General features: G+C 65.9%; 2 protein-coding genes across 6 annotated transcripts in view; one reads left to right on the forward strand and one right to left on the reverse strand.

Annotated features, from left to right (window-relative positions):
- Katnip (katanin interacting protein) overlaps positions 1–18,121 on the forward strand; it is a 143,653-nt gene extending 125,532 nt beyond the window's left edge. Inside the window, exons 21-30 of the mRNA XM_026392185.2 lie at positions 4,958–5,135; positions 7,966–8,131; positions 10,982–11,139; positions 12,262–12,326; positions 13,106–13,216; positions 13,952–14,091; positions 15,539–15,640; positions 16,087–16,247; positions 16,352–16,440; positions 16,776–18,121. Of these exons, the coding sequence (XP_026247970.2) occupies positions 4,958–5,135; positions 7,966–8,131; positions 10,982–11,139; positions 12,262–12,326; positions 13,106–13,216; positions 13,952–14,091; positions 15,539–15,640; positions 16,087–16,247; positions 16,352–16,440; positions 16,776–16,834 (1,229 nt within the window). The 3' untranslated portion in view covers positions 16,835–18,121. The remainder of the gene's footprint in view (positions 1–4,957; positions 5,136–7,965; positions 8,132–10,981; positions 11,140–12,261; positions 12,327–13,105; positions 13,217–13,951; positions 14,092–15,538; positions 15,641–16,086; positions 16,248–16,351; positions 16,441–16,775) is intronic.
- Positions 18,122–24,709: 6,588 nt separating this feature from the next.
- Gsg1l (GSG1 like) overlaps positions 24,710–27,838 on the reverse strand; it is a 172,290-nt gene continuing 169,161 nt past the window's right edge. For all 5 annotated transcript variants that reach the window (XM_077802864.1, XM_026392180.2, XM_026392181.2 and 2 more), the window contains one exon: positions 24,710–24,807. In XM_077802864.1, coding sequence (XP_077658990.1) covers positions 24,710–24,807 — 98 coding nt within the window. The remainder of the gene's footprint in view (positions 24,808–27,838) is intronic.

Below are 27,838 nucleotides of genomic sequence, written 5' to 3' on the forward strand. Positions count from 1 at the left end.
ACGAATCCCATCTGGCTTCCCTGATCCCCTCCCTGTCCCCCTCCAGCCAGGTCCTCTCTGTCCACGGTGGCGCCTTGGCCACCCGGAGCCTTCAGGCTGAGGTTGCAGCCAGCTGTGACCTCCCCTCCCCACAGTCAGCAGGCGCTGGCCAAGCTCCGGGCTGCCGGCTCTTCCTTGGTCCCTGTATGTGTCACATGCTTCCAGTTTATGTCCTGAAGACAGGAGCTGTGACACTGTGCCCGCCCCCTCCTCGTCTCAGGATGCAGGTAGCACCCGGGCTCTGGCCTCCGCCCTCTGCCCCTCCCGAGGGCTCACCCGGCCCTCACTGCCAGCCCTGGCCTGGGCCCATCCCTCTGCCAGCCAGCTGCAGCCCAGCTGTCCTCAGGGGTCCCCAGAGGGATGCCCCCAGGTGGTGGCCCGGGGGGCTGCCCGTGGACCTCAGCTGGAACAGGCCAGGGCGGGGCAGGAGGGGGCGGGGGGGGGGGCCAGGCCAGGCCAGACCCAAGCTGCTCCTTGGGGGCTCCGGAGCTGGAGCTGACCCCGGGTGACTGGGGGCCAGGTGTCCCCATGCCTGCCCCTCATGTCCCTGGACAGGGCTGTGCTGGGGAGGGACGTGGCTCTTGCAGACTCAGGGGCTGGCAGCCCTGGCCCTCCCTGCTCCTCGGTCCGGGGCTGGGAGGGGCATCGGTGTCACCATCGGTGTCACCCCGGGTCCTGAAACACCGGCTGCAGCCCCATGTCCTGCCCAGGTCTCCCCCACTGTCCAGAGAAAGCCCCCTCCCGCCCCAGGGTGGAAGTCACCTCCTGGCAGAGGACGGGTGTTAGGATGACCTGTCGGAAACACCAAGGAGCCTCCCAGACACTGACACAGCAGGGTCAAAGGTCACAGCGCAGGACCGCCACATTTTTACGCGCTGCTGGCCCACAGTTTGAAAACAGCATTGGACGCTATAATTGACAGGCACATCCCACAATAAACTGCCAAGCAATGAACCCACAGGAGACGTGAGGGCCGCTGTGATGAGACTTGCCAGTCTCCAGCCCCTAAAATGCTGAGCCCCTCTCAAGGACTTTAGAGTAATGGACGAGTGTGAAAAGCCAACCTAACGTCAGGCAGGAGCCTGGCTTAAGACCCGGTTCCATCTCTCCCAGGCACTGTGCCGGGCTTCTGCTTCATCCCTCTGCCCGCCCCCAGCTCTTCCTATCCATCCCCATTTTCCAGATTAGATCAGGCAACCAAGGCACAGAGAGGTTGAGTAACCCACTCAAGGTCACACAGAATGTCCCACCGCACTGCCACATTACCTCACAGTTTTGTCAGGCCACCTCACATCAGAGGTCCCCACAAAGTCAACGTCCCCCATGAAGCTGGGAAGTCCCACAAGACAGCAGTCATTTCTTAGTTTGGTCTCCCTGCATTGGTCACGATTCTTTTTTTTTCTTTCTTTTTACCAACAATAGAAACTGAATTCAAGCTGAGTTCAGCAAAAATGGGGATTTGGTGGTTTATGCAACTAAAAGGTTAGGGGTCACTAGCTTCCTGAGAAGTGGATCAGGACTCAAGGACGGTACCATCAAGACTCGGTGGCCCTCTGTCTCTTGGCCTGTTTCCTGCCCCGTCCTACGTTCAGACTGTCCCCGTGGGGCTCCTGGGCGCTGGCCTCTTAGCCACCTTCCACCCAGCAATCCCCGGCGCGAGGGGCCTGCGAGGGGCCTGCTGCTTCCCAAAGGCCCACAGCCTCCCAGAGTTAAGCCTCCGGGTCCAGCTGGTCACGTGCCCACCCATAAGCCAATCACGTGGCTCGCCATGGGGAGGGGGGTGGGCGACGAGGGCAGGGATTGGCCAGGCTCCGCCCATAGCCCCGCCCCAAGCCGCCCACGCAGCAGGGACTGAGCTCTGCAGGGCTCCCTGGGGGAGGCCAGGGGGTGGCCTAGGCAGAGGAGGAAGGAGGGCAGGGGCGCTGGCCAGGCTGAGCGGCCACTGTCCCCTTCCTCTGCTGGTGTCTCTGAACGCGGCTCCTGGCCTTTCCCGCAGATGGCAGAGCAGTACCGTGGGCGGAGCTCGGAGACCTTGGTGGCCAGGACAGTGGGGTTCCTCTGCCTCCGTCCTCAGCGGGAAGGCCGCTGGCCTTGTACCTGGGCATTTGCGTCGAGGCTGGGGCCCTCTGAACTCCTCTCTGAGGCTCTGAACCCTCAGCCGGCCTTGCCCGTCTGTGCAAACGGCGAGCACTTTAATAAAGGGGCCCGGGGGACGTATCGGGTTGGTAAATACGGCCAAATCCTATTAATGGCTTGAAAGGGAATGTGTGACTTGCTAATTTGCAAACGACACTAATTTTGGAAGTTTGGCAAATATCAGCAGCGATAAATAGGAAAGCAGCAGAGAGGGTTGAAACACGGAGAGAAAAGCAAAATTAATTTCCATTTGTATAAATACTAATTGATACACCGAGGAGGACGGATGAGGAGTGGGGCTCTGCGCTCAGAAGCAGAGCAGGGAGGCCAGAGCAGCCGGGCGGACGCACTGCGGGCACCTGGCCAGCCGGACGCAGCAGGAAGGCCAGCCAGGCTCTGGGGTCTCACAGGGGGAGGCGCTATTCCTCCCCAGATGTCCCTCTCTGTCCCAGCCTTCTTCACGAGGACCAGAGGTTGCTTGCCCTCCCTTCCACCCCAGGCCCTGGAGAGCGCTGGGCTCCGTCTGCCGCACAGAGGCCCCCAGCCTCCTCCCCGCTGGTCTCCGTCTGCCGCACAGAGGCCCCCAGCCTCCTCCCCGCTGGTCTCCCGGCCAGGCCCACAGGACAGCTTTCTGAGATGCCAGACAGACCAGTCACCCGCCTAAAGTGTGTCCCCCAGGTACCCCGTAGCAAGGCCAGGGACATCCAAGCTGCCTCCTGAGGTCTGGCCCCTGCCCAGCTTGACCTCGTCTTCCTCTGCTCGCCCCTGGCTGCCTGCTTCCAGTTGTGGGTCCTCTTTGTCCTCCTCTCAGCCTAGAATGTTCCAGAAATGCACAAACACAGCAGGTCTCCTCCTCCACACCCAGCCCCTGACCACCCCGCCGTCTCTCCCTCCTGGTGACCCCTGCCGTCTCTCCCTCCTGGTGACCCCGCTGCCCTTTATTTTTTCTGTGCCAGGACCATCGAGGAGCTGTGCATTGGTTTATCTGTTAGGTATTGATCATCTCTGCCAGAGGGAAAGCCCCTCTGAGGTCTCGCTGGTGAGAGTCCCTGCCCACACCAGGACCTGGTTCATAGTCGATGATCAATAAATATTTATTTACTATTCACTCTGAATTTGGTGAGACCCGGGAGTTGTACGTGGCCTCATTTGCTAGCAGACAGATACTGAATACCTACTTTTCAATCAATCTTGAGGGTTTTTTAAATAAATATTTATTGAGCATGTATTTGTCAGGCACTGTTCTAGGCTCTGTGGAGACAGCAATGAGCAAAACCAAGTCCTGGCCCCAGGGGGCCTCCATTTGAAATGGGGAAACTAGTGGAAATGGGCTGTGAGTAAACGTAGCTTGTTATCACCAAGACCCTCAGGGTGAGGGTGTAGAGAGTGACATGGTTCAGGAAAGGCCCCTCAGAAGGTGACCTTGGAACATAGACCCAGGAGAAGAGTCTGTCAACTTTTGCTGTGGAACAAACCAACCCAAAATCTAGTCGCTTAACACAGCCACCGCCTGTCTGGTCTGATTTGCTCCTGATCCGGTGGCCTTCCTGTGCCGTCCTTCTCAGCCGCCACCCAGCACGGGACCAGCAGCTGAGTGGGCCAGGCTGACTGCCCTGGGCCCAGCTGGTGGCCAGCGAGACAGTGACTGGGCTGGCCTGGCCCTCTACAGGGCAGGCTCGAGGACCCAGGGACAGAGAGCCTGTGCCCCAGCCCCTGTCGGTCCTGCCTGTTGACCAGCAGGTCCCGTGGCCTGGATGCAGGGGGCAGCAGGCTCTGCAGAGCCACATTGCAAAGGGGCAGGGAGGGGGCAGAGGAAGGTGGCCTCTCGCAGCCCAGCAGGGTGAGAACTGACATGCCCAGTGCCGGGCTGGCCGCAGGTGGCCCCGAGGTGACGAGGGGACCTTGGCAGCTTGGGCAGAAGAGTCTGAGGGCTGAGTCACAGAAGCCGTGCTGGGGAAGAGCAGGGCCTGGGGAGCACGCCAGCTGAGGGGGCTGGGCACAGCCTGGCCGGGGGCGCCGTGTCCTCCCGGGCATCCAGTCCCTCCTCTGAGCAGGTCCCTGCCAGAGCGTGACCAAGAGCTTCCTCGGGAGCTTTCTGGACAAGCCAGTGAGTCACCTGCGCTGTGCCGCCCCAGGGCCAGGGCACATCTGAGGGTCTCTGATGGAGTCGGGATGGGACAGGCAAGAGGGTGGCGGTGTCACCAGAGGTCACTTCCTTTATCCCGAAGCCGCGTGGGTCCTTCGAGTGGCCAATTTGCATAAAATGTCAATTTCCCTAAGTCACTGCCTCACTGGGACACGATCCCGTGGTCCACAAAGACCCCTGGCAGCCAGGTGGATACGTACCAAGTGATTTCGAGACCCCAGGGGCCCACCAGGGTTGGAAGAGGAGCGCACAGTGGGGCAGGCCAGTGGGGAAGGCCTGGCTTGGCCCAAGACGGCAGGAGGAAGTGGGCTGGGACCTGAGGGGCAAGCACAAGTTACCTGGGCCATGTGTGTTCCAAGGCTGGAGCAGCACGTGCAAAGGCCCTGAGGTGGAAGAGGGGACTAGAGGTATGGGCTACTGGGAGGCCACTGGCCCACGAAGAAGCCCCACGGGGAAAGCCGGTGGGCCGAACAGCATGAGCAGCCGCACACCTCTCTTGGGCCCAAGGAAAGGACAGGGCCATCTGACTCAGTGTGGCCACCTGCGGCAGCTCAGGGCATCCCCTTCCCATCATCTCCACCCTTGACCCTCCCCCAGAGCCTCAGGCGTTGATGGCCACTCTTGTCCCTGTTGCAGGCCTTCGGCTGAATTTCACGGCCTCCTGGGGAGACCCGCACTACCTGGGGCTCACGGGCCTGGAGGTGGTGGGCAGGGACGGCCAAGCTCTGCCCATCCTCCTGCGCCAGGTGTCCGCCTCCCCCAGGGACCTGAATGACCTCCCTGAGCACACGGAGGACTCGAGCACCCTGGACAAGTAAGTGCCCCCTGACCCCCACTCGGGTCAGCAGGCGTCCGGAGCCTGTTCTGCATGTTAGACTTCAGCATCGCCTAGCGGCCCCATGTCACCTCCCCAGAGCCACCCTGCCTCTGGGGTCCTGTGCTTGCAGGAAAACTGGGGCTCAGAAAGGGAGGGGACGCTCCCGGGGCCACACAGCGGGGAGGGCTGGGCAGGACGGGAGCCGGGGCTGTCTGCGGACCTGCCGGGTCCACGTCTCGGGCAGCAGCTGGAGGTGGTGCCTGGGAAGACGCCACAGGTGGCCCCGGCCCCACTTGCCCCCCACTTGTCCAACTGCGTGAGCCAGGGGCAGGGCAGGTCCAGGAGGGCCCGGCCTCACAGGCCCCATCCCCCACGGGGACCTGTGCCACAGGCCAGCGCCTGCTCGGACCCCGGGCACTGCCTGGAGCGGCGGGGAGGTGGGGAGCACTTGAGGTGCCCCTCTGCCCTCTGCCACCTCTCAGCAATGACAGCGGTGACGATGCGGTAACTGAGTTGGAGCTGCCGTCTGGGAGCTTCCCAGGGGAGCACAGGGTGAGCCGAGGGCCACAGGCCTCGTCCAGTTAGGTCCTGACTTAGGGTGATACGGACTGTCACTGTCCCCGCTGCCTTTGCAGATAGAAACGGATACCGAGAGGTGGTCAGGCTCGTTGAGGGCCGTGGTGACTTGGACACAGGCCCAGGGGATCCAGGCTCCGAGCCCCGCCCTGAGCAAGGCCGCCTGCCTGGCTCCTTGTCGGCAGAATGGGGCCTGGAGGGGACTGTCCATGGGAACAGCCGCACCCCAGGCCCGGCCAGAGCGAGCGAGCGTGGGGTCATCGTGGCTCCTGCTTGCTGCTCTGCAGAGTGGCCGTTGTTCCCGGCCGTCCTCTGCTGGCGCTGACGGCCCTGGGCCACTCGGACCTCCAGATCCCAGCCACCTGGGCCTCTCGTTCGTCCAGCTGGTCTCCCCGCTCCCTGTCATCTCCAGGTCCCTCTGTCTTCGTCCTCTTCTCCTGCAGTCACCGGGGGCAGGAGCAGGGTTCCTGTCTGCCAGCGCCTGGACCTTACCTCTCCGTGGGGTCCTGAGCCCGTTCCCGGGTCCCGCGCCTCTGCAGACTGTTGATTAGTCCTGGAGGCCGGTCGGGTGCAGGTGGCCACAGGGGCAAGACGGCCAAGCGGCGTTACTGTGTGCCGTGGGGACGTCCCCCTCACTGTCCCCCTCACTGTCCCCCTGACTACCCGTCCAGCAGCCCCAAGGCCGGCAGCCAGTCTCGCTCAGCCCCTGGGCCCTTCGTCTGTGGGGCGGGGAGACTGGGCGTCTGCCTCTCGTCCTCCCTCTCCCTCCCTCCCCCTCCCTCCCTCCTTCCCTCTCCCTCTCTCTCTCTCTCTCTGGTTTCCTGGAGTGACTGTGGTCCCCAGCTCCTGGTGACTGGGCACAAGTCAGAGGAAACCTCGGGAGGGTGGAGTCCTCCCCACGGTTCCCTAAACGTTTCAGAACAGCAGGCTTTCTCTGAAGCACGGATGCCCTGAGCATCTCAGACCCACGTGTCGGCCGGCCATGGAGGGTTTCAGCCGTCCACCGTGTTGTCCTCACTACTGTCAGGTTGTCCCCTTCTGGGACACCAAGGACTCCCGAGCCCGTTTATTTATTGACTTGTATTTTTATTGGCCTCATTTTCGTGGTTCGGGGCGGGACCAGGGCCTTGCTCGTGCCAGGCGAGCCCTTCCGCTGAGCCCCCGCCCCGCCACCTGAGTGCTTTAACACCGTCACCCCTGACAGCGTCCCTGCTTCCTCATGGGACAGAACGTCCCCGGCTCCTCTTGGGTGGCTCTGGTCCTGGGTCCCACCTGGCCGTGGTCCCTGTGCTGGAGAGTGGTGCCTAGACACCAGAGCTGGGCCACCAGGGTGCTCATGCCACCGGGTTGACCCTGCCCCTTTCCAGGCCTGATCAAGAACAGAGCTGGGACTCATTGAAGCCCCCGGGGGTCTCTGGAAGCCCCCCGTCTCTGTCATCTGGTGCTTCTGACGTGGGCAGTGGTTTCCGATTTCTAGGACAGGCAAATAATTGCTTTTGGAAGGAAGTAGAAGGTTCTCGGGTGGCCGTCCTCCGTCAGCTCAGCCCCCCACACCCAGCGTCGCGGCTGTGTCTCCTCAGCTCTAAATGCCAGCAGTCGCACGACACGCCATCCATCAACTTAATAACAGCCTTTTAGAGAGAAAAAAAAATCACCTCCTTGGATGCACACTTAGAGCGCGAGATTTATTCCAAACCTAAACTTTAAAATGTGAAAGAAAAAATAAGTTTATTTTCAAATTCAGGAAACACAGTGGCAGCCTGGGCCTGTCCCCAGCGTAGCAGCCCCAAGGTCACAGGGACCTGGGGGGGGGGGGTGCTCAGGAAGATGGAGGGTGCCTCCAGGAATGGGGTCGCTGCTCGGGATCCGGAGCCGACACATGCTCCCGTCTTGTTTAAACCGTGGTGATTGCCTTACTGTGCCCTGCACGGTCTGGGCTGCTTTTGCTTATTTTTTCTGTTTTTGACATTTCCTCTGGGGCTGGGGCTGGGGCTCAGGGACAGAGCACTTGCCCCTCGTGTGTGAGGCCCGGGGTTCCAGCCTCAGCACATTTAAAAATAAGCAAATCAGTGAATATGAAGATATTAAAAATAGTTTCACCCAAGGCCACAGATGACGGTGACGCCTCACTGCTGGGCTCGCCGTCCCCCCTCACCCAGGAGCCCGTCCGGCTGGGCCAGGGCCAGGCAGGGTGCAGAGGAGGGCTTGGTCCCCGCTGGGCCGCCCACCTGCCCCCGTCCCGTCGCTGCAGGTTGATCGACGGCGTCAACATCACCATGGAGGACGAGCACATGTGGCTGGTCCCCTTCTCGCCGGGGCTGGACCACGTGGTCACGATCCGCTTCGACAGAGCCGAAAGCATCGCGGGCCTGCGGTTCTGGAACTACAATAAATCTCCCGAGGACACCTACCGAGGGGTAAGCCGGAGCCGGGCGCTCAGCCCACTGCCAGGGGACGGCACTTGATGAATGGCTGCCCCCCCACCAGGGGGAGGATCATAAATCCTCCAGAACTTTCCAAATGGAGCTGGCGGCGGCCTCCAGGGAGAGCGCGGCTGCTGCTTCCCCCTGCAGACAGCAGCTGCAGCCAGGAGCCCAGGGCAGCCTCGGGGACAGCGGGGCCTCCTTCCTTCTGGTGCTGAGGCGAGGGCTCGGCAGGCCTGGCCTCCGTTCACAGTGAACAGTTATGGCCTGATGTCCACTGAGCCCCAGGACCAGGCCTATGCTGGGGCTTCCCGTGTTAGATCCTTACCCCAGGCTCTGGGACAGCTGTTAATGCTGTCTCCCAGGGTGTTAAACTGAGGTTCAGAGAGGTTCAGTCTCTTGCCCCAGGTCACACAGCGAGGCTCCCCGTCCAAGTCGGAGTAGGAGCCCACAGGGCCTGACTTTGGCGCTGTTCTCCTGCTGTGGGTGAGAACGCAGGGGTCTAAGACGAGCCTCTATTGGGGCAAGGGAAGGGGCAACAGAGCCCCTTTCCACAGGCCGTCCGACCTGAGGTGACCGAACCGGGGGACAGTCACCCTCCCGTGGCACAAAGCTGTCAGGTCCCAAAAGACAGCAGTGCAGAGAGGCCTGGGGCTGAACCTCGGCCCTGCCCTGACCAGCTGTGTGTCCTGCTCTCCCTGGGCTGGAGGACAGGGAAGGGGCTGCCATCGGCCTTGGGCAGGGCGCGTCCCCTTCCCACACTGCATTTGGCAAGGCCAGGACTCGACCCCAGTCCTGTGGTCCCCAGATCTGGGTCCCCACCCTGTGCCAGGCCACGCACCTTCTCCCATGGACCCTGCAGGGGCGTGGTCACCAGGCTGGGGCGGCGGCCTGGCCCTCCTGGCCCGGCTGGGGCTGAGCGAGCTGGGCCCTCTGGGGCCAGGGCTCCTGGGGCAGGAGGCACAGACCCTCCCCGTGGCCCCGCTTCTGGGTAGCGCCTCTCACGCTCAGCACGTTGGGAAAGCCAGATGCGCCGGCCTCGGAAGACGGGCTCCCTGCCAGGCCCAGGGACGCACGCCCGTGAGCCCGGCCGCTCGGGAGGCTGAGGCAGGAGGACCCCGAGTTCAAAGCCGCCTCAGCAACTTGGCGAGGCCCTCAGCAACGCAGCCAAACCCCGTCTCTATAACACAAGAACAGGGTCAGCACCTCGGGTCCATCGCGATCCCCCAAAACAAGGAAATAAAGGCCTTTCCCTCAGGCTGACCTTTGGGCCTTTGGGTCCCCCTGAGCAGATCACGGTCCCTCCACATGAGCTTCTGTGGCTTCCCCAGGGAACTGGGCCCGAGTCCCTGCCCCCAGGTCGGCCCCCAGCCTTGGCACAAGTGGCCACGGGGCCCTGTGGGCATGAGGGGCAGGTCCCAGCTGCAGAGGGACAGACCCTATGACTCTAGTCCCCCCCCACCCCAGGGGACACCCCAGTTGTGGGTGGCAGGCCGGCCGTGGGCTCCTGCGGGGGGACACACGGCTCTGCCTCCCTCCCCCCGAACAACAGACGTCAGAGGAGGGCAGAGAGGACAGGCCACTGCAGCCGGGGGAGTCGGCGGCGCTTCCTGGGGCTCGACCCGGTCCTGCTCCCGGGTTCACTCGGTGGCCCTGCCCAGGAGGAGATGCAGGCCTCCGTCCTGCCGGCCCCAAGCCAGAGGACAGGTCCCTCCCAGAGACCGGCCAGCAGACCCGGGGGTGGTGGTCCCGCGGGTCCTGGAGCTCCGAGGCCGGGCCGGGGATGGGCCTGAGGGAGGCAGAGGACAGGAGACCCAGGCAGGCCCAGGCAGGCCCCAGGCGGCCGCAGAGCCCTCTGCTGCACACGCAGGTCACCCGCCTGGGGGTGCCTGGCGCAGACGAGGGGCCTGGGCACTGTCCCTGAGACCAGGCAGGGCTCCCCCTTCTCCCTCTGCGTCTCCCAAAAGGAGATTCCAGCAGCTGCGCCCCAGTCCTGGGGTGGGAGGGGACCGGCTTCCAGACCCCGTGGCCAGGCAGCGGGCGCTGGCGGGGGGCCCTGGCCCAGCCGCCTCCCACTCTGCCAGTGGGGACCGGAGAGTGGCTGGCGGATCCGGGCATTTAGCTGGAGAATTCTGGTCCAGAGCCAGGGGATGTGTTGGCCCAATCCACACCCTCAGCAAGCTCTTAGTATGCACCTACTGCGTACAGGCCTCGGGGCAGGTAAAGTGGGGCCCGCTGGGGTCTCTGCCATCAGGAGGGACCCAGAAACAGCCAGGGACACTGCCAGGCAGCGAGAGCCTGCAGAAGACGAGCTCAGGCTGGAGAGGGACCGGGAGGGGCCTCTCCTGACCCAGGGTGGCCTGGCCAGGGCTGTGGGGATGGCAGCCCAGGCCACCTGATGGGCACGTCGTGCTGGGCATTGTGGGCACGTCACACCCCTGAACTCCTCGCCGTGCCCACCTGGCAGCTGAGGGGAGCGAGGCCTGGGGAGGCTCAGCCACCGGCACCACTGCATGGTGGCCGTCCCCCACCCGTGCCCATGCCAGTGCAGGCCACCACAGCAGTGCCCTGGATGGCCCCGTGGCCAAGTCACGTGTACCTCTGAAACCTGGGACCAGAGAGCACGTCTCTGGGTGCAGCAGCAGGGGTGTCACCCACCTGTCCTCCAGCGCCCCGTGCCCAGGGCCTGGCATAGGGTGGGCCAAGGGACACTGGGCGGGCCCCAGCTGGGGCCTGGTGTGGGGGAAGGGTCGTGCCCAGCTGCTGCCCGTGCCCAGAGCTGCTGGCCGCCAGCATGCACCTGTCCCCACAGGCTCCCAGCTTCAGGTTGTCTCTGTCCACCAGGCCAAAATCGCCCACGTGTCCCTGGACGGCTTGTGTGTGTCACCCCCCGAGGGCTTCCTCCTCCGGAAGGGGCCAGGCAACTGTCACTTCGATTTTGCTCAAGAAATCCTCTTCGTGGACCACCTGCAGGCTCGGCCGCAGCCACAGCCGGCCAGGAGGTGAGGGCCGGGGACGCCCACCACTGCCCGCCCGTCACTCTGGAGCCGTCCTTCAGGGTCTTGAAACATGACCACAGGCGACGCTTGGCCGTTTTCTAAAGCTCGGCTGAGCCTCCCCGAAACCTGGGGCCGCGATGCCCGTCTGGGGACGTCCCTGTCTGGGGACACCGGGTTTCCAGGCTGCAGGGCTGACGGCTTTAAATGCCTCGCTGCGCGTCCCGCTGGGAAGAGGCCGCAGCCGCCCATCGGCCAGTGCGGGGGCTGTCCTCTGGCTTCTGCGCTCGGGTTTAAAGATTCAGGGGGACACGGGCCACGCAGTTCGTGGACTCGCTGGGACGTCGCCCATCTCAGCTGCGCTGAGCTCAAGGCCATCTGTAAAGGCCACACTCAGAGTCCCCAGGTCCCTCCTCAGCACCCATCGTTGCTTGGGCCTGTGGCTGGGGACGGTCACTTCATGGTAGCGTTGCCTTGAAAGGGAGACGGCCAGTCCTGGGCAGGGCGGCCCTGCAGGGGGCAGAGGACCCAGTGGGTGGGAGGTGGGGGGGTGCCGAGCGGCCGCAGGCCTGGTACTGGTGCCCGGGCCCCGCCAGCCTTGAGGGAGGGCCACGCCCGTGCCCCAGAGGTGGGACCTGCCCTCTGCCTGTCCTGCCCACATCCCCTCCCAGACGTCTCCCTGGGTCCTGGCCAGCGCTCGGCACAGGGTGGCCTCTGCTTGTCCAGGGAAGGCAGGAGAGGGGCGGCTGAGAGTGGGCAGAGGCCCTGGACACCTCAGGCACTTCCTGCCTCCACCACCCACTAGCTGCGTGGCCCTGAGCACGTCATCTCTGAGTTCCAGGGTCCTCAACCCAGGACGACGGTGCCTGCTCCTGGGGCGTTTGGACTCTGTCAGGAGACGCTCCTGGACGCTCCTGGAGCCCCACGCTGGCCTTGTGCTGGCCTCGTGCCCACTGAGCCAGGAGCCAGGGGCACAGCTGCTGGGGTGGCCCTGCCCTTGGCCGAGTCACACGCCACCTTGAATAGGGGACAGTCTCCCCTGGGAGGTGGGAATGCGGGACCGTCCTGGACGACGGCTGGCAAGATGCTGGCCACGGGAGTCTTCCTCACGGTGCGGTTTGGTTTCAGGCTCAGCGCGAGGACCCTGGAGCGCGCCAGCATGGACTACGAGGCCCCGCTGATGCCCTGCGGCTGTATCCTGCCCTCGTGCCCCTCGTCCTTGTCCTCGTCCTCCTCCTCCTCCTCCCCTCCCCCTCCCCCTCCCCCCAGCCCTGGGCAGGACTCCCGCCCTCTGGCAGGTGGGCACTGCAGGGGCAGGACAGCCACACTGGCTGCAGGTCCCCTGAGGTGGCAGGAGGCTGGGGACCCAGCTGGGAGGGGCTTGGGCAGCAGAAAGTGACCCGGGGCTGGACCCTGGACTGGCCTTGGAACCCGGCCGGAGGGAGCCGACCTCGCTGCCTGGACGCACTGGGCCCCACGGCAGCCTGAGCCCAGCTGGGGAACCGGCACAGCGGGGCCTCCCGCCCCCGAGCCCGTGGGTGCCCTGCCCTCCTGGGCCGCTCTGGCTGGGCCGTCCCCGGGAGCCACCCTCCCTGTGCCTGGGGCGGGGGAGCCAGCGGGAAGCAGGCTGAGGAGGGCTGGGTGGCCCCCGTCCGTCCCTCTGTGCACGAGACTAGCAGTGGCAGGCCACCTGCCCAGGCGTCCTGCCCCGTGCTGTCCAGCCCTGGCCCCTCACCCAGGCACCCAAAAGGGACAGGAGGGGACAGGTGCTCTGTGCCGTCATCCCACAACCAGGGAGACTGAGGCCGGAGGCATGGGGGTGCCACTCAGCACCAGGGGACAAGCTGGGGACACAGCCTCCGCACCCTGCCTGCCCCTGGACGGAGGCCACACAGACCTTGATGGCGTCCCGCCCTCCTGGACGCACACCCCGAACTGCCCTCTTGGCTGCTTTCCTGAGTGAGATGCGCAGTCATCTTCCAGTTCCAGCTGCTGACCAGCTGGGGCGACCCCTACTACATCGGGCTCACGGGGCTGGAGCTGTACGATGAGCGCGGGGAGCGCATCCCCCTGTCGGAGAGCAGTATCCTTCCCAAAGGCAGCCGGCCTGTGGCCAGGTGGGTGGGGACAGGCCCCACCACAGCCCCGTCCCAGAGATCCGCCTGCACTGGGGCTAAAGGAGAGCCCAGTCTGTGGCTGCTCTGGAGAAACCGGCCCTGCCAGGCCCGGGGCCAAGCACAGCGGTGACGCTGAACCTCCCCGTCTGCTGCCCTTGTCCCCAGCACCCCTTCCAGTTCTCCTCAGTCCCCACCCTGAGACACAGAGAGACTGAGTAACTTGCCTCAGGTCACACAGCCAGTGAGCCTGGCTCTAGAGCCAGCCCCTGACCACTGAGCTGCCCGCCTCTGTGGGACCAGCCTCTGCCCACGCCCCGACACCCGAAGGCCAACTGCAGAGCCATCTGCCGCGCCATCTGCCGCAGGCCTGGGTCCACCTCTGTCCTGGCTTGCCTGGTCGGTGGTAGAGCCCAAGAGGGAAGCCGGGTCTGCAGCTCCAGTGTCAGGGGGTGGCCAGGCCTCCCCATCCCGCCCCTGTGGCCAGGGGACCGTCCCCAACAGCCCTCGTAGGCCGAGGCAGAACCCGCCATCGCCCAGTCCCGCTGTCCCAACAGCCGCATCTGGGCTGCTCCGGCCCCACAGTCCTGTGGCCCCCTTTCCCGCAGCCCCAGTCCCTCCCCACAGCCGCTCCCCCGGGTCACTCAGCTGTCACCCCGAGCACAGGCCCAGCCCCGTGTTATGGCAGCTTAGCGCCTCCTCAGACATCGCGGCCTTCCCCGACAGCGTGAACTCGCTGGAGGGCGTGAGCGGGGACGTGCGGACGCCGGACAAGCTGGTGGACCAAGTGAACAACACCAGCGACGGCCGGCACATGTGGCTGGCCCCCATCCTGCCCGGCCTGGTGGGTCAGCGCGCGGGGCTGGTGGGGGAGCTTGGTGTCCTGGGCTGGGGACACAGCAGGAAGCCTGGGAGCTGGCAGAGGTGGCACCAGGAGGATCGGCCCCTGGGCAGGACAGAGGGTGCGGCCTCCACTGGTCCTGGTCTCCGCCCCTCCTCTGCCCCTCCCCAGCCCCCCCCCCCAGGTGCTCCTGTGCCTCCCTGACCCTCAGGGCACTTGATCCTCTGGACCCCGTCCTCTCTGTCCCCAAACCGCCTGGTCAGCCTTCTGGCCAGGACTGTTCCCAGCCCTCGGGCCCGACAGGACGCCTGGAGGTGGCTTCTCCACCTGTCAGTCATAGTGGAGGGAGGGAGCCTGGGGTGGGCCGTGGGTCCGCACCCCTCCCGGGGGCCAGGAGCACCCAGGGCACAGGGGGTGGGTCTCCGGCAACCTTGGGTCCCTGGCCCACTGTCCCTTTTCCACCCCTAAGACTGGGTGGGAGGCCAGGGGACATTGTCCTCTCAGATTGCCACAGGGAGGGGTGGCAGCATCAGTGCCGTGCTGATGTCCTCCAAAGCCACCCCAAATGGGCCCAGTGGTCAGCCCCTCGAGAGCCCCTCAGCCCCCACCTGCCGTTGCACATGGGACGTGGCCAGCAGGTGGGTGCCACACCTGGTGTCAGGCCACCTCTCCCGCTGTGTCTCCTGGAGCCCCTGGGCACTGAGGGGCAGGACCCCGTGGACCTTGGTCCCCCACAGCCAGCCCCACGTCCTCCCGAGTGCTGCAGGCTGGCCCCTGCCGGCCAGGGACCCCGGCTTCCTTATTTGACCTTGGGAGTGGCTGTTGGGTGGGCGGGAAGGTCGGGGCCACCTGGCTGCTTCCTGCCCCTGACCCAGCAGCCCCCCCTCCCTGCCCAGGAGCTCCAGGGACACCTGCTGGGTGGCCATGCCCTGGGGGAAAGGACAAACGGGTCCTGGCCCAGGGAGCCTGTACCACTTCTGGGCCCATCTGGGGAGGCCCGAGGCTCTGCCCGCGTGGAGATGAGGGCCCCCAGGCTCTGCCCGCGTGGAGATGAGGGCCACCAGGCTCTGCCCGCGTGGAGATGAGGGCCACCAGGCTCTGCCCGCGTGGAGATGAGGGCCACCAGGCTCTGCCCGTGTGGAGATGAGGGCCACCAGGCTCTGCCCGTGTGGAGATGAGGGCCACCAGGCTCTGCCCGTGTGGAGATGAGGGCCACCAGGCTCTGCCCGTGTGGAGATGAGGGCCCCCAGCCCAGGAGCGAGGCCCTGCAAGAGCCAGCTCAGCGGTTTGTTGCAAGCGCAGCCACACGTGACCTGACTCAAGATGGGCGGGGGAGGAGGCGGGTGGACTGCAGGCCTCTGGGGGGCAGGGGCCTCCTCGGGCACCGCCAAGCCCAGCCATAGGCCGGGCAGCGGCCCAGCCGAGCACCTCTCACCGGCCGCTCCCCCAGGTGAACCGCGTGTACGTGATCTTCGACCTGCCCACCACCGTGTCCATGGTCAAGCTGTGGAACTACGCCAAGACGCCGCATCGCGGGGTGAAGGAGTTTGGTGTGAGTCCCCCCGGCTGGGCTTGGGGTGATGGTGCTCACTGGGGCTCAGCTGCCGGCTCTGATCATGTGTCGCCCCTTGATGTGCCTCCCTCCGTGGCCACCTGAGACGCGGGGCCTGGTCCCAGAGGCAGGGACGCTGGTCACCGGCCAGGCCTTCACACGCCTGACATGTGGGTCGTCACCCGACACTGAAAAGCAGGCCCCACGGGGACAGAACAGTGGGCACAGGGGCCAGAGCCCCACCAGCCCCACTGAGTCCAGGGCTCTCTCCTGGGTGCTGTCCCCCCCTTCGAGTCCCCTGCAGCCTCTCCTGTGGGGGTGGAGGTCTGGAGTCACAGTGCAGGCACACAGGGGCCCTGGCTGGTGACACCGTCTCTAGAAGCCTCAGGGGGGCTCTGTGGGGACCGTGTGGGAGAGCGGGTCGCTCAGCCCCCGTCCCTGCCCAGCTCCTGGTGGACGACCTGTTGGTGTACCACGGGGTCCTGGCCATGGTGAGCCACCTGGTCGGGGGCATCCTGCCGACGTGCGAGCCCACGGTGCCCTACCACACCATCCTCTTCACCGAGGACACGGACATCTGTCACCAGGAGAAATACACGGCCATCAGGTGTGTCCCTGGCCCCGCCCCCTCCCTGTGGCCCTCACGAGGATGGATGGTAGGGACACTTGGCCCCGGGCCCCATGGGACCTGCTGCCTCCTCCTCCACACAGTAACCAGGCAGAGGACCAGGACGTCCAGATGACAAACGACAACCAGGCCGTCACCAGCTGCAGAAGGAAGCCGAGCGCGGCCGACCCAGGTCAGCCACGGTCTGCCCAGAGTGGCCCCCGGGGAGGGGCTGACACCCCACACCTACGCCCCTGCGCACCTCGGGCACCTGGAGGAGTCCCTGAGGCAGACCCTGGGGTGACAGGGACCTAGCCCTAACCCTGTGCAGAGGGGAGAGGTCACAGGCAGCGGAAGCCCTGTGGGCACAGGTTCCCCTGCCCTGGGGCGCGGGGGACTGGCCTGTTGGAGCTGCAGGCGGGGCCAGGCCTCAGGGACCTGGAGGGCAGCCCCCTGGTGGGGCCTCCCGGGTGTGGGACTCCCGAGGTGTAAAGCTGGGGACACCGCCCCTCTGCTCTGCTTCCACAGCTCTGCGCCCCAAAACCTGCATAAGTGAGAAGGAGCCAGCCAGGCGGTGGCGGTGCTGACGTGCGGAGCCCCGCCCTCAGTGTCACCAGCCAGGGTCCCGAGGCTGGAGAACACGGCACAGAGGGACGGGCGACTCTGGGGCGACAGCCCTGGAAACCGCTGGGGGACAGGCTGCCGCTGTGGAGGGTGGCAGTGCCCTGCAACGCGGGCTGCTGCAGAGAGCCAGGGACGCCTGCTTTGCCTCTCCAGCAAGGCGTGGCCCGTGACCGCTCGGACCCACTGACCCTGCCTCACGCCTGGGTGCGGTGTGCGGGGCGTCCGTCTGGTCCGTCCATCCAGCTTCTTAGGCCAGGACAGGGTTGAGGGGAGGCCAGCCCAGCTGTGGTGGCCCCACTCCCCCGTATGCCAGTCCCCCTGGGAGCTGGCGGAGCCCACAGGATGCGGGTCGGCCCCTCAGGTCTGCCCGGACTGCCACCGTCCCCTCGTGTATCCAGGGTCCCCCAGGCCCTTCAGGGGTGAGCCTGCAGGACCTCTGGCCTCTTGCAGAGCCTGGGACAGGACTGGCTGTGGCGTGTGTCCTGCTGAGGGAAAGGGGAGCTGGGCCCACCAGGGCTCTGGACATGGCCTGGGGGAGTGAGGACCACCACCCTGGGGCCAGGCGCAGCACCTCCCCCTTGCACTTGAACTTGGCCTGGCTGCTCCCTGCCCTGGCCCTGCCTCCTGCCCCCTGGCCTCTTCCTGCCCATCCCTGCCTGTGCCGCTGTCGGCCCCTGGAGTTACAGGGAGCCCAGGCCCTGCCCTCCTCCCTCCCGGGTGGTCGCGCCTGGACGGGTGCCTGCGCCCCCGGCCGAGCGGGACCCCCGCGGCTGTTCCCATCCCTGTAGCCAGCTCAGATCGGGCACCTAATTGGTTCCCATGTTAATCCGCTGCCTTCCTGGCGCCTGGCCCAGCCTGCGCGGTGCGGTTCTCTCGCACTTTCCTGCGCAACCGCGGCCAGGCTTTACGGGCTCTGCAGGCCGCGCGCGGGGCCACGCAGATGCGCTTTGCGTTGGGAGCCCGGCTGATGCAGAGGTAGGAACCGCTTCCCCGGAGAAGATCCATCATCGCCAGCTCCGGCCACTCCTCTGCAGCTCCGGATGTGCCGAGCCCACCCGGCCTCCAGCTCCCACTCGAGAGCTGCCCCCGGAGCCGGACTGGTCACCCAGACAGTGCCATTGCCCTGAAGGGACCCCCATCCCGCCCCAGGCACTGGAGACGCTGCACACTGGCTGCCAGGAACCGGTGGGTGTCACAACCGTCGTGTGCACCCTGCAATGCAGGGGGGAGGAAAGGAGCTGTGGAGGCATTAACTGGAAAATAAATGTCTATTTTTTTCTCTTGCAAAATCAATAAAAGATGTTATTAAGAATGGAGTCCGGCGCACTGCACTTGGGTCAGACGGGGGAGCCCGTGCCGCCTCCAAGGCCCTGGGCAAGAGTCCACCTGAAACTGGCCGAGCACAGGGGCATGCGCCCTCACCCACCGGTCACGATCCTGGCTCGCCTACTCAACAGAATGTCGCCGTTATTATACGCCTGGCTGCTCATGTCACAGTCCTTGGGTTAGGCTCTGTCATGATTTCACAGAGAGGCTGTGCAACCTCCCCAGGACACACAGCTTCAGAAGCTGTTGGTCAACATGCAGATCTGAGATGACCACTGGGCAGCAGAGGCGGGTGGCATTCCTGTGAATCTGGCTGGTTTCCCACCAGGTGTGGCTCCTCCAGCACCCAGGTGCCCGATTCCCAGGTGCCCGATTCCCAGGCCCCCTCCCTGCCGCTCTCCTGATTCCCGATTCTGTCAGACTCCTGGCTTCCGAGTGGGATGATGGTGCCGTTAGGAGGGGCGTGGCGTGGAGGGGCGTGGCATGGTGTGGAGGGGCGTGGCGTGGAGGGGCGTGGCGTGGTGTGGAGGGGCGTGGCGTGGTGTGGAGGGGCGTGGCGTGGTGTGGAGGGGCGTGGAGGGGCGTGGGGGCAGGGTGCGGAGAGGGCAGGGGGACACACTGCAGCTCAGGGGCCAACACAACACTGGCAGCAGCTCAGGGGGCTCTTGACCAAGGCCACCTCAGTCTTGACCGCTCCCCACCCCCACTGGCCAGGTCTCTGGGCTGGGTCCCTGTTACTCAGGGACAGACAGAGATTAGTCCTTTGGGTCCCAGAGGTGACATCCCCACCCCGGCCCTCCTGGGTGAGGGTCCCCTCCCTCACAGCCTGCGTGTCTCCATCTGGGCTTCCCACTCCCACCCCAGGGCGGATGTGACCCGCTGGAGCCTCAGAGCCGGGTTTGTTGGCACCCAGGCCTGGGTTACTGGAAACGGATCTTGGCTACAGCCGAGGGACAGCTGGCAGGGCTCCCAGAGGAATGGCGCAGGCCCTGTCCCTGGGCTCGGCCCCTCAGTCCAGCTGTGGCAGCTCCTCTTTGGGGACGGCTGGTGTGTCTTGCAGGTCACCCATGCCACCTCAGGAGGACCCGGGAGGCCCTGCTCAGGCACGTGTGCCAAGACGCCCGGGGCCACCTGCCACCTCCCCGGGCCAGGCAGCCCCTTCCCTGCCTGGGGCTCCCCTCTGGGGACTCGGCCTGCACAGTACCCACTGTGCCGTCCAGTCGCCGTGTGGCTGCTGCCCCTCTCACTGGAGAGCTCAGGCTCCCTCTGCTCTGGAAAGAGGTCACCCTTGTCCTGCGTTCCCTGCTGGGCCCGCCCCTGGTGGTCCCTCCAGATCCCCAGGCCACAGGGCCTCCTGCCGCCCTCCTGGCTCCTCACCTGCCTGCTCACAGCGCCCCAGGCATGTGACACAGGGACAGTGCTGTGGCTCCACAGGCAGGGGCTTGGCCAGGTGGGCATGGCACCCCCTGGGGGGCCTGGGGCTCAAGCCTGTGGCATCTCTTTGGGCAACAAAACCAGGCTGGCCATATGCTGTGTGTGTCCCCAAGTGGCCAAGGGGTGTCCTCTGCTGCAGGTGTGTCCCACGTCTCCCTGTGGCACTCATGACACCCTTTCCAGTGTCCCAGCTCTCCAGGGGGACTTCCACTCACAGCCCCAGCTGAGGAAGCGGCCTCGGCTCCTTGGGTGGTGATAAGAGTCCCACAGACAGCTGCCCGCTCCTCTCCTCGCAGCCTCCCGTGCGCAGGCTCCAGGAAAGTCCTCCTCCCTGTACCGGGGATGCTGTGCCACGGTCCTGGGGCCAGCAGGCCTGGGTTCAAGTCCAGGCTCCACCACTTCCGGACCGTGTGACCTTGGCAAGTGACTTTACACCCTGGACTTCCTTACCCAGGTGGCAGGTGAACCAAGGGTACCTGCTTCACGGCACCGCCGTGGCCACCATGAGACCCTCATAGCTCTGGCCCTCCTGGTTGCGACGACCCTCTGTCTCAGGATTCCCTGCACTCCACAGGTGTAGACAGGCTCGGTGAGAGGGACCTTGGGGCTGGGGCTCTTCCCCAGAGCAGCCGGGCACCACCTCCAGCCTGGCCCCTCTCCAAAGTCCAGGACAAGCTCAGCTGATTGGTCCCTGAAGGGCTCAGGCCTTAGGGCTGCCGACCTATTGGCTGATCAGGGATGGATGTCCCGCCCCTCCTCTGCCAATCGGCTCCTGTGTGGTTCCACTGGCCCCGCCCCTTCCCCACTCCTGTGGGGGGGACCCCCACACCCTCCCCGCGCCCTCCCCACCACCCTGCAGGTGCACCCCGAAGGCCCAGGGAGCCCCAGGTTGGCCTCAAGCACAAGGCAGAGGCCCGACTGGCTCCTCCTGGGCCTTAGGGCCCTCAGGACCCGTGTTTCCCCAGCCACCCTCCCCGTGGCCGCCCCCTGCCAGGCGCGCAGGTGTCAACGGCCCCCAGCTTTGTCTAAGGTAGGGACCAGAGTGTCAGTCCAGAGCAAAATGTGGCCCAAGAAGTGACAGCAAAGGGAACCAGGCTAGTTGGGGACAGGCAGGGGCCCGTCCAGTGGCCTCCTGCCTGACCATGTAGTGAACCCCACGTGGACGAGGTTGGTCTCTATCTTGGAGGCCCCGGGCACTACCGTCCATTGGCCAGCACCAGGGCTGCCTCCACTCCCACCAGGCCCTGCTGCAGTCCCTGATCTGCTGGCCCCATTTCTGCCCTGCACCCCGTCTCCCAGGCCTGCACCCCACACAGCCAGAGGAGCCTCTCAGGACAGTGCTGGTCCTGTCTTCCTTTAAAACCCCTCCTATCGGCTGCCCCCTGGGTCCCTCAGGGTGAAAGCATAGCCCTTGTCATCGCCCAGGAGACCCCAGACTCAGACCCCAGAGGCCTGGTGGGAAGTAGCCGCAGGTCCTGACCTCGCTGCACAGTTCACAGGGGCTTGTTCTTAGCCCCAGGACCTTTGCACATGCCGTTCCTCCTGCCTCACCCTCCTGTGGACAGGCCCTGCTGCCCTCTGCCCCTCCTGCAGGACATTGTCACTGTTTGAGGTGAGCTCCTACTGTTTAAGGTTTGGTGCAGGATCTGAGTCTCCCGGGTGCTCCGTGAGGAGGAAGGACAGCTTCCTGATCCAGGAGGGCAGCTCCTGCCTGAGCTCGGTTCCTGGCACCTTTTGTCCCTTGGTCAGTGTTCCTTGGAGGAGGGAGGCCGCAGCAGGTGTGCTGGCCGCAGGACTTGAGCCCAGGCCCACCTAACTCCACAACCCGGCGGCTCTCTGGGTCCCGGCTTCCTCCCGAGCAGGGGTCAGCCCAGCGGCAGCGGCTCTTCTGGGTGGACGTGCTCCGGGCCAGCCTCGTCCTCAGCCCTGGCCGCTGCAGACGCTGCCCATGAATCAAGCTGACGTTTCCATTACCCGCGGGAGACGAGTGTGTGGCCAGCCACGGGATGGCTCCAGCGGGGGTGGCGGGGACAATTCTGGTCACTGTCACCAGCCCAGGAAGACGTCAACCCTGTTAACTCGTCACCTCCCGCCAGAGGGTGAACCCTGGCCCCAGGTTCGCCTGCACCTGGCAGAAGGGGGGCCACTGGGCAGAGGAGCCCAGGGCCTGTGAGGGTCACATGGGGGGCCACCAGGCTCAGCACACAGCCGGGCACAGGGAGCCAGGCCTGTGGGGACGGAGAGGCTGAGCTCGGGCGCCCAGGGGAGAGCAGGGCCTCGGGTCGGGCCCCGTGTGGTGTCCACACCACAGGCACACACCCAAGGCCACCAGGGTCAGCACCAGACCACTCAGCACAGGGGACTGCTCTCTGGGAAAGCGCTTTGCAGGCGCAGAGGAAGACCTCCTGTCCCCTGTGTGTCCCCCAGGGGTCCCCAGGTGGCATGCCCCTCCTCCCAAGCCAATGGTGGCCTTAGTTCCCTCCAAGTAACTCTCAGTGGCTCCTGAATCAGTCACCTGAACATCCTGGAAGTGCTCCTGGTTATCTAACCAGCAGCCCTCTTGTTACACTGGAAAATAGCTAGTTTCCAGCCCCTTCCCGGACGTGCTCAGGAGGAGACGGGGGACTTGAAGTCCCAGGGGCCCCGTGACCCTCCCACCTCTTCCCTTCCCGGGTGACAGGGACCCTTGTGAGCCGCCCCCACGCCATGACCGCACACCAGTGCAGGGTTGTTTATTGGATGTTCCCTTTGGGCCCACGCTTTTCCTGTTACTGAGACGCCCCTTCGGCTTCATCGCAGCGGGAAGTCCGTGACGCGGTGGCTTGGTGGCTCTGAAGTGGCTGGAGACACTGTTTTCTAACACAGATTCACGGAAACACGACTGTTAAGAGACGGAGATGGTCCCAGTGTCACCCTGGGTCTCCTGGGGCCTCTTGGCCGACTTCCGTTGACCCCGGTGACAATCAAGCCGCTGGGTGACCTGGGCCGGGTGACCTGGGCCAGATTCCTGCCCGACTCGTCCCAGCCGGGCCCCGGTCCTGGAGGCTCTGTCTGACCTGGTCCTGCCAGTCGGTCGAGGTGGTGGTCACTGGCCCGTCTCTCCCTGGCTCCCCCCCACGGGGGTCCTCGGTGTCCACCAGGGAAGGAGAAGGATGCTTGGTGGCCACAGGATGATGGACGGTGAGTGCATGGGCAGCCGAGGCCTCCCCACGTCCCCAGGCACGGAGACGCCAGGCGTCCAGGACTGAAATCTCCACCTTCCCCAGCGCTCAGCGGAGGCCACCTGGCTGGCCGCCTCCCACGGGTCCCCTCTAGGTCCTGTGGGTCGTCCCTCCTACCAGGCCCTGGCCCCTGGCCACTGGCGCGGGATGAGGACAGGGTCCCGCTCCCGGGCAGCTGCCTTCCTGGGACGCCACCTGCCCACCTGCTCCGCGGGAGTGGCCACTGCCCGGCTCAGCCCAGGCTCCTCCGGAAGCCAGTGCCCTGGCTGTCCCCACCAACCCCCACGATGACAGCCACCACAGCTCTGGCCGGCTCCTCCCCACGCCTGCCCCTGGGTGACCGGCCGAGCTGTCCCTCCGCCCTCTCCTGCTGCCCGCGCCTCCATCCCCTGCCCCTGGGCCTGGACCTCATTTTCTGGAAGAGGCCCCCTGACCACTCCCTCGACTGTCCCCAGCAGGGGACGCCCGTGGTCTCCCGCGGCCCCAACGTCCCTCCTCGTGACAGTAAGTGGCAAGGAAGCGCCTGCGGCGAAGGTCTGTGCCAAACGCTCGGCCGCCGCCCCCTTGGCCCTCTGACAAGGACGTCCATTCAGTGGAGGGGAAACTGAGACCAGAGGGGTCAAGCAGCCTGGGGACACTGAGCTGGGGCGGCCTGGCTCGTCCTCTGTCCCGCCGTCTGTGGGCACCGAGTGATGACAGAGGGCCTCTCCCAGGGCCCACCTGGAGTGCCCGCCCCCAGGGCCTGGTCACCCTGGAGGCTCGGACGACACCCTGGGCGGGGGGAGCCATGGGGGGTGACAAGGAAGGTGACACCTGGAGAATGGTGGGGACATCTGGTGTCGGGGACAACCAGTGAGGGACGGAGGGTGGGCGGGATGGGTGGGTGATGGACGGGTGGACAGGAGGACGGGTGGGTGATGGACAGGTGGACAGGAGGACAGGCGGGTGGGTGGAGGAGTCCGGGTGGTGGACGAGGGACAGTGGACACTGTGTTCTCTTGAGCAGAAACCTCTCGACAGCCCTGGGGGCCCTTGGGGACGGAGCCCTGGTCTGACTCAGCTCGGCCGTTGGCGGGCTCTGGAGTGAGTCCTCGGCAGGTGGCTTCGTCTCTGTGACCCCCCACGGTCACTCTGAGGACGGGGATCCGCTTTGCCGGCGTCTGCGCCTGGGGTTTCAGAGAGAGGTGGCCCCAGTGAAGGGTCCCTCGGGCCAGGGCGGTGACATCGCTGGGCTCTCAGGGGGCGCGGGCTTCGCCTTCCGGCTCAGGGCCACCTCTGTCCTCACCTGGAGCCCTCGGCGGCCCTCCGGCCCGTCCCTCCCGCCTGCCCCAGGCTCCCGCGTCCCTCTGCCGGGCCCTGGCCCAGTGCACTTGAGGTGACACTGACCCTCGGGGGGACAATGACAGGACAGCCATCGCCCAGTGGCCGCCACACTCCACAAGACGTCAGGTTCAACAAGCATTTATTGAGCTCCTGCTGTGTGCCTGTGGGGTGGCCCTCCGCGGTGCCAGCCGCTGCCCTGTCCTTCAGGACCCCATGTCCCTACAGGGCTCTGCCCCTCGGGCACCTCCTCAGCTTCCCGGCTGCTCGTGGGGGTCAGCACTCAGTGGCCAGTGTCCTGGGTCTCTCCGGGCCGTGCCCAGCGGGGCGCTGTGTGCGGTGGTGGCAGGAGTCCAGAGCTGGCGTCCCCTCTGTGTGGCCAGCGGCCCCTGGGGCCACCCTGGTGCGACTTGGGGCCCGAGACCCGGGTGGTGGCAGGACAGGCCTGGCGTCCCCTCACGGCCACCGAGTCCACACAGACCAGGTTCCAGGCCCCAGACCAGGCTCTCGTGGGCGTCTGGGGCTGGGCCGGGCTCGGTCACACCCAGTGTCCCAGGACCCAACACTGGCGGTTCAGCTCGGGCGCCTCCTGGGCTGCGCTCCGGGGCCAGGAGTCCCCCAGGTGCGGCTGGTGTCCTGCGAGAGAAAGGGCGGTCAGCGCTGGGCGCCCACTCCCAGGCCTCCCGCCCCGGCCACCGCGGCCCAGTCCCTACGGCCACCCATCGGCTCGCCAGCCGGGACGCACACTGGCCACCCCTGCCACCGTCACCCAAGGACCAGAAACGCACCTGCCCCGACTCGGCTCTCCCCACAGGTCACCCGCGGTCCCCGGTCCCCGCCTGCCACCCTCCACGCAGCCACTGGCACCCACGGCCCACCCAAGACCACACACCGACCCCTTCCCCACACAACACCCCCAGCCACCCCGACCTCACCCCGGCTCACGGGCATGGCCCCAGGAGTCCACTCTGATGTCCACCACGTGCCCACAGGCCTCCTGCCCGTTGCTCGCCCTCCTCAGGCTGCCGGCTCCCTCCCGCCTTTCCCACCCCCGTCCACCCCCGTCCACCCCCGTCCACCCCAGCCCAACCATCATGCCCATCTCTCCACTTCCCGTCCACCCTCCTCCCCGCTCCCCGTGGGCCCAGAGAGGAGCAGGACTGGAGGACTCCCTGACCCCAGGACCCTCTGCCCAGGGACAGTGATCATGGGCGGCCATGCCCAAGCTGATGCTGACCAGTGACCATGTGCCCAGGCAGCGGTGGCCTGACCCCCACTCAGTGGCTTCCTGCTCCTAAAGGCCTGGGCCGGAGGAGGAGTGGGGAGGCCCGGCCTCCGTCCAGTAGGTCCACTCTGAGGTCCACAGAGGCGACCTCTGTCCCCCAGTCCCTCTGGCGCCCCAGGCCACGCCCCGCTAGGACCCCCCCCCACCGTCCTCACACCTCCTGGCGGGCGGAACCCCCAGACCCGCCCATTTTGCCCCTGCAGAGGGCCTCACCTGACATCTGTCCTCCACCATCTCAGGACACCCTGAGGGCCCTGCCCCGTCCCCTGCGCCCCAGGACTCTGAGCCCCAGGGAGCAATGACAGACCCGTGGGGAGGGGCAGAGATGGCACAGGGAGAGGCACAGGGAGGGGCGGCGTGGTGGGCCCTTCCTGAGCCCCGAGTGGGTCTCTGTTCTTAGGCAGCGGGAGACATTCGCCAACGCTCTGGAGCCGTGGGGCCTCGGGGGAAATAAACTGTTTGTTTTGGCCTCAGCTACTGGAACGGCCTGTGGAACAGAAGTGCTGGCTGCCAAGAGGAAGGTGTTTGGATTTTTTTTTTTTTTAATTGAGAAGCAATTGGTGCACGGAAAAGTTTGGTTGTTTTTCTCAACGAGTGTTGAGAGCGATGGGAGCTGCTCTGACAGTCGCCATCGACAACCGCGGAGAGTTCACTGAGGAAGCGATCTTGGGCGGGTGGGTGCTGGGGATGGGACCCAGAGGTTCTCTGCCTCCGAGCCACAGCCCAGTCCTTCCTATTCTGATTTTGAGACACGGTGTCACTAATTAAGGTCTGGCTCCGTGGCTGAGGCTGGCCTCGAACTTGGGATCCTCCTGCCTCAGCCTCCTGAGTTGCTGGGATGACAGCCGGGCACCACGCGCCTGGTGGTCACATACATTGTCAGGAAAAAGAGAAGCCTGGGGCCCTGTGCGTCCTTGAGTCACAATGGGACGCTCTGTCCCTGGGTCTGGAGACCAGGTCGCTGAGCACCAGGGCTCCCCTCCTCTTCTCTGGCCTCCAGGAAGAGGCTCAGGGCCCAGAGCCATTGACAGAGCGTGTCGCCCACAGGGCACCAGGACTCCACCCACAGGGCACCAGGACCCCGCCCACAGGGCACCAGGACCCACCCACAGGGCACCAGGACCCCACCCACAGGGCACCAGGACTCCGCCCACAGGGCACCAGGACCCCGCCCACAGGGCACCAGGACCCCGCCCACAGGGCACCAGGACTCCACCCAAAGGGCACCAGACCCACCCACAGGGCACCAGGACTCCACCCACAGGGCACCAGGACCCGCCATAGGGCACCAGGACCCCGCCCACAGGGCACCAGGGCCCGCCCACAGGGCACCAGGACCCACCCACAGGGCACCAGGACTCCACCCACAGGGCACCAGGACCCCACCCACAGGGCACCAGGACCCCACCCACAGGGCACCAGGACCCGCCCACAGGGCACCAGGACCCGCCCACAGGGCACCAGGACCCCGCCCACAGGGCACCAGGACCCCGCCCACAGGGCACCAGGACCCGCCCACAGGGCACCAGGACCCCGCCCACAGGGCACCAGGACTCCACCCACAGGGCACCAGGATCCACCCACAGGGCACCAGGACCCGCCCACAGGGCACCAGGACTCCACCCACAGGGCACCAGGACCCGCCCATAGGGCACCAGGACCCCGCCCACAGGGCACCAGGACCCCGCCCACAGGGCACCAGGACCCGCCCACAGGGCACCAGGACCCCGCCCACAGGGCACCAGGACTCCACCCACAGGGCACCAGGATCCACCCACAGGGCACCAGGACCCGCCCACAGGGCACCAGGACTCCACCCACAGGGCACCAGGACCCACCCACAAGGCACCAGGACTCCACCCAAAGGGCACCAGACCCACCCACAGGGCACCAGGACCCGCCCATAGGGCACCAGGACCCCGCCCACAGGGCACCAGGGCCCGCCCACAGGGCACCAGGACCCACCCACAGGGCACCAGGACTCCACCCACAGGGCACCAGGACTCCACCCACAGGGCACCAGGGCTCCACCCACAGGGCACCAGGACCCCACCCACAGGGCACCAGGACCCCACCCACAGGGCACCAGGACCCGCCCACAGGGCACCAGGACCCCGCCCACAGGGCACCAGGACCCCGCCCACAGGGCACCAGGACTCCACCCACAGGGCACCAGGACCCGCCCATAGGGCACCAGGACCCCGCCCACAGGGCACCAGGGCCCGCCCACAGGGCACCAGGACCCACCCACAGGGCACCAGGACTCCACCCACAGGGCACCAGGACCCCACCCACAGGGCACCAGGACCCCACCCACAGGGCACCAGGACCCGCCCACAGGGCACCAGGACCCGCCCACAGGGCACCAGGACCCCGCCCACA

Source organism: Urocitellus parryii, chromosome 9, assembly GCF_045843805.1.
Source record: "Urocitellus parryii isolate mUroPar1 chromosome 9, mUroPar1.hap1, whole genome shotgun sequence".
Classification (NCBI taxonomy): Eukaryota; Metazoa; Chordata; class Mammalia; order Rodentia; family Sciuridae; genus Urocitellus; species Urocitellus parryii.